The sequence below is a fragment of the Lissotriton vulgaris genome, unplaced genomic scaffold (genome assembly GCF_964263255.1).
Source record: "Lissotriton vulgaris unplaced genomic scaffold, aLisVul1.2 SCAFFOLD_1759, whole genome shotgun sequence".
NCBI lineage: Eukaryota > Metazoa > Chordata > Amphibia > Caudata > Salamandridae > Lissotriton > Lissotriton vulgaris.
The window spans coordinates 512,794-517,747 of NW_028241956.1; the positions used below are offsets into that span (position 1 = coordinate 512,794).

Consider the following 4,954-nt stretch of genomic DNA (forward strand, 5'->3'; position numbering starts at 1 on the left):
ATTCATAGCCTCTGTTGCCATGCTTCCATGGAAGGCCCCATGCCCCCACGCTTCTCATACAGACACTCAGGCGCTTATACACGCACTCACAGCAAGTATAGAATAGCTTCTGCTCTAGAGACCTTTCTGCCCAGATAGCTTAGTTCCTAAACATCAGATATCAGATATGATAGAGGCACAAGTTGATCTGACATGCCAGACTTCTGTCTCTTTCCGTCAGTGTAAATGTCAAGTCCCCTGCACCCCGTCTATCACACGTCATGCAGCTGCGCGCGCATCCAAGCTTCCGATTTCTGCTGACATTGCAACATTCTGTTAGCACCACCCCTTGGTGCCACCCATTTGCGTCACCTATCAGTGACGTTTCTAGCACACACCTCTAGTTTACGCCTAGTTTACGCCTTTTTGATGATGTACTAGTACCACGTGTATACTGTTATCTCGTCTTCTCTCAGCTGTTACGCCTCTTACATTGAACATTATGATGTAAATCAAGTATATAAGCTATGTATTGTCAATAAACGTGAGCGCGCTCATCTATCCCTTCTGACACCCTGTGTGGTGGTCAGAACATGATATCCTGATTCCTTTATGAGGAATAAAACCCTTAGAAACTCTTACACCACGGACTCTGTTTTCCTTCATTCTGATTGAGTTATCATTAATTAAGTACTTACCTGCATAGAAATTAAGAGAGTAAATTAATTATTTACGTCAGACCCCAGGGGTCAAGATGACTCTCCTAACCACCCGGAACCACCTCTCCCACAATTACTGCTGAGTCTTATCGAGGGGGAGTCCTCGCCGGGGAAGACTGATCGTACACACTGTCGACACACCACACTTACGAACGGACACCACACCGTGAATCTTTATCAAGTAATAACTTTATCAGGATAAAAGTAGGGAGCAATACACAGCGATCGAGGGATCGCGAAAGTCTCGTAACAAGGGAACGGGGAAGCGGGACAGTCTTAGAGGGCCAGCGGTCACGCCACGCACCCTGCGCACAGTTCTCAATCCTCGAACTGGGGGGTACGGGGGCTGGCGATGGGACTTGCTGTCCTACTCACTCCGGTTTCAGATGGTCGTGAGGGTAGCGTCGGTGGTCCAGCCGGACCAGAGAGAGTTCTTCAAGCCGCGACGAGGTCAGCAGTGCTTGGTCAGGAGTACCTCGTCGTACTCGTAGTCAGGTGGAGCCGGGACAACGTCCGCAGGGCTTGGGATGGTAGCTAGAGTCTCTCGTTTCTCGAGAGTGGGCCGCGACGAGGTCAGCAGGGCTCCGATGGTTCAGGTCTTTTGCTCTTCAAGAGGGAGCCGCGACAGCGTCAGCAGGGCTCCGATGGTTCAGTTCCGTAGAGTCGAGGATGAGCCGCGACGACGTCAGCAGGGCTCGGTGGGACAGAGTCTGCTCTCCTCAAGGTCAGCCGCGATCAGATCAGCAGGGCTTTCTTGTCCAAGATACAACTGCCGACTAGATGGGAGGCAGGCTGTCTTATAGTCCAAGAGCTCTTTGATGTCCGGACCCTTAGAGGCAGGAGGCCGGAGGTCCGAGGGCCAGGCGCCTGATTGTCTGGCGGCGGCGTCTGTGATGCTTTTGGGACTCCCAGACGCCCATCAGGGTCTGGAGCCAGCTCACTAGGAAGCCAAAAGGTGCGATCGAAACCAGCCCCCAGGGATGGTTCGGAGGTGTGAAGACATCCAGCTCCTCTGGAGGGGGCCGGAGGTGTGATGGAAGCCTGGGTTTCGGGTACTTGGGGAGTCGTTCACCCCCCTGGGCAAGTCGGGCGCGCACGCCTAGCTGCAGCCGGGAGCGGCCAGGGGCTGCCGAGAGGGAAGAAGGTGGTCGGCAAACCAGGTGGCCAAACATGGAGTCGGCTGGTCACGTGCAGGGTTGCAGGCACGCGGTCTGGAGGTCGTTTCAGGACCGATGTAGGAGTCTCGTGTATAGTTCGGGTGGGACGGAAATTAGGTCTGTCCGTCGTTCCGGGTTATGGGGAGGGTCAGCGAGGGCCACGCCACTCATGTACATGGGTTGCATTTATAACTGAAGTTTTCATCATATTTAGAGCACTGTTAATTTTCTTTCTCGCTGTGGGTTCTCTTATGTTGAATCAAACTGAATCTCCAGCAGACACCTCCCTGGCATTTAGAGCAATTACAAGGTTTTGTCTAGTGTGAGTTCTCTCATGTTGAACAAGACCAGATTTCCAGCTGAAGTTTTTCTGGCATTCAGTGCACTGATAAGGTCTTTCTCCAGTGTGGATTCTCTGGTGTTGAATGAGATGTACCTTACAAACAAAGCTTTTTTGGCACTCTGAGCACTGATACGGTTTCCCCCCAGTGTGTGTTTTCTTATGTTGAGTGAGATGACTTTGCTGACTGAATCTTTTCTGGCATTCAGTGCACTGATAAGGGTTTTCACCAGTGTGAGCTCTCTCATGTTTAATGAGACTGGCCTTACAACTAAAACTTTTTTGGCACTTTGAGCACTGATAAGGTTTGTACCCAGTGTGTGTTATCTCATGCTTAGTGAGATCACTTTTCTGACTGAACCTTTTCTGGAATTCAGAGCACTGATAAGGTTTTAGCCCAGTGTGGATTCCCTTATGTTTAATAAGACTGGCCTTACAACTGAAACTTTTTTGGCATTTTGAGCACTGGTAAGGTTTGTACCCAGTGTGTGTTAGCTTATGTTCAGTGAGATTACTTTTCTGACTGAACCTTTTCTGGCATTCAGAGCACTGATAAGGTTTTAGCCCAGTGTGTGTTCTCTCATGTTGAATGAGCCAATCTTTCCGACTAAAGCTTATTTGGCACTTTGAACACTGATAAGGTTTGTACGGAGTGTGAATCCTTTCATGTTGTGTGAGATTACCTTTTAGACTGAAGCTTTTCTGGCATTCACAGCACTGATAAAGTTTTTGCCCAGTGTGGATTCTCTCATGTTGAATGAGATTGAATTTATAACTGAAGCTTTTCTGGAATTCAGTGCACTGATACGGTTTTAGCCCAGTGTGAATGTGCTCATGTGGAATGAGACAGGATTTCCGCTTGAAGCTTTTCTGGCACTCTGAACACCAATGAGTTTTGTGTCCACTGTGGATTCTCACATGTAAAATGAGAGAGGATTTGTGAGTGAAGCATTTCTGGCATTTATAGCTTTTATCTGGAGATTATTTTCCTACTTTTAAAGGCAGCCTGTCTAACCTGTTTTATAAACTTTCACTGAGGGGCCCCTTGTATTTAGTGTGATGGATTCATTTTCTCCAAGTTATGCCTGGGTGAGTTCTCTCAAGTTGAATTAACTCATTTTGTGACTCCATTTTATCAGATTTGATTTAGGAGTTTTAAAGGTCTTTGGGGTTTAGATTTTGCCGTTTAAGTATATTTGTTCATGCAAGCAATGACAGGGGATTAGGTCATGCCAGAGTGGCTTTATGAATTAGCAATAGATAGCACTGGCCTCTTTTTGACTTTGTGCAGTACATGCTTTGTAGCTCTTTGGCTAAGGCAGGTACATGATCGAATTTGGCGGTCCGGGACACTTTGAAACTACTCAGATCAACCCAAGAGACAGCGTTGGTGGGGATAATGTTTTGGTACTGGAGAGAATAATTCAGCGTCTTTGCTGTAATGAGAAAGAGCATTTACACTTACTTTTTTCAAACAATGTCTTCTCTCTAACAATCACTTGAGACATAGTCAAAAGATTGCTCTTTTAAACCGCGGTTATTAGTCTTCCTGACAATTCTGTCACATTATGGTCACGGATTATGTTTTTTAGGAGGGGTTTGGGTCTCCAGGGCATTTTTCATAAACCATTAGACAGAATTTACAACACTGATTATTCTCAAATGCACTGTGTGGTTATCAATTGTAGCCAATGTTCTTTGTTCAACCAATCATGAAATGTTTCTTTTAAGTGAAAATATTTTTACAATTAGTAGATGCAGATTTTCAGTTCACCTCTGAGTTCCATTCATATTTCAGAGGCTCTTCAATCTCTGTAACTGACTCTTCGTAAACATTTATCGTCGTTTTTCCTTAAATATTTGACAACATTCACATTCAGCAGTTTTGTCCACTCCAAATTCATCACAATTCCTGGCACTTAGAATATGTTCGAGAATGATTTAACTTTCCTTGAAATAATCCTTTTTAATGTGTTTTACTAAATTAAAGCCTTCTTTTATCTGTTCATGCTTCGGTCACCTGGAGAAATAGAGTTATATATTGTAAATCAACACGAAGAACAAATATTTATGACTTTGTACTTTGCAGAAAGAAAGCATTTATAGAAGCAAGATAGGAAATCAGTTTGAGTTGCATTTCTGATAGTGATGAAACAGATCTGGGACACAGTGTGGAAAGGGAACTTGAAACCACTGGAACTGAAGGTTGTGAAAGCAAAACAAGTGAATATTTAAGAAAGAATCACAAGTTTGACATATATTCCGACACAGATTATCAGACGCAGCCAACATGTTTGTAATGCTTTTAATGAATTATCAGATGCTATTTATTCCACTGCACACTTGGAGTGTTCATTTATTCTTTTTTTTCTGTGATCTATGAAAGGACATTTAATTGAACAAAGGAATTGGCCTGTTGTAATCACTGCCTCAAATGTCACCATAGACTGAGGCCGTGTCCAGTTAGCTCAGTGGAATTCATAATTTCAAATTGTGGGGATGATAAGGACTTACTTTGAGGCCTGGAACTCATCACACTCCTCCTACAGGGCCCAGGCACTGCAACACATGACAAAGGAAAAACATCACAATATTAAAGAAAACCAAAAAGGGCAAGAAAAGAAAAAACATAAAACAGGAATGAGAGAAAAAATAGACTATCTTCCACTCTGACCACAAGTACCCAGCATGACCCCTGAAGTGGCAATAAAGGCAGAAAAGGTCAGGATGGGAGGATGTTAAGAGGTGGAAGTCAGATC

The 4,954-nt window shown here is 44.8% G+C and overlaps 1 protein-coding gene across 1 annotated transcript; it reads right to left on the reverse strand.

Moving 5' to 3' along the window:
- Positions 1-2,027: 2,027 nt before the first annotated feature.
- On the reverse strand, positions 2,028-3,703 carry LOC147669122 (uncharacterized). The gene is made up of 2 exons (XM_086948208.1): positions 3,661-3,703; positions 2,028-3,073 (listed from the first exon to the last, which is right to left on the reverse strand). Exons 1-2 carry the CDS (start codon positions 3,701-3,703, stop codon positions 2,115-2,117), a joined length of 1,002 nt encoding a protein of 333 aa, XP_086804334.1. The 3' UTR covers positions 2,028-2,114.
- Positions 3,704-4,954: the final 1,251 nt, after the last annotated feature.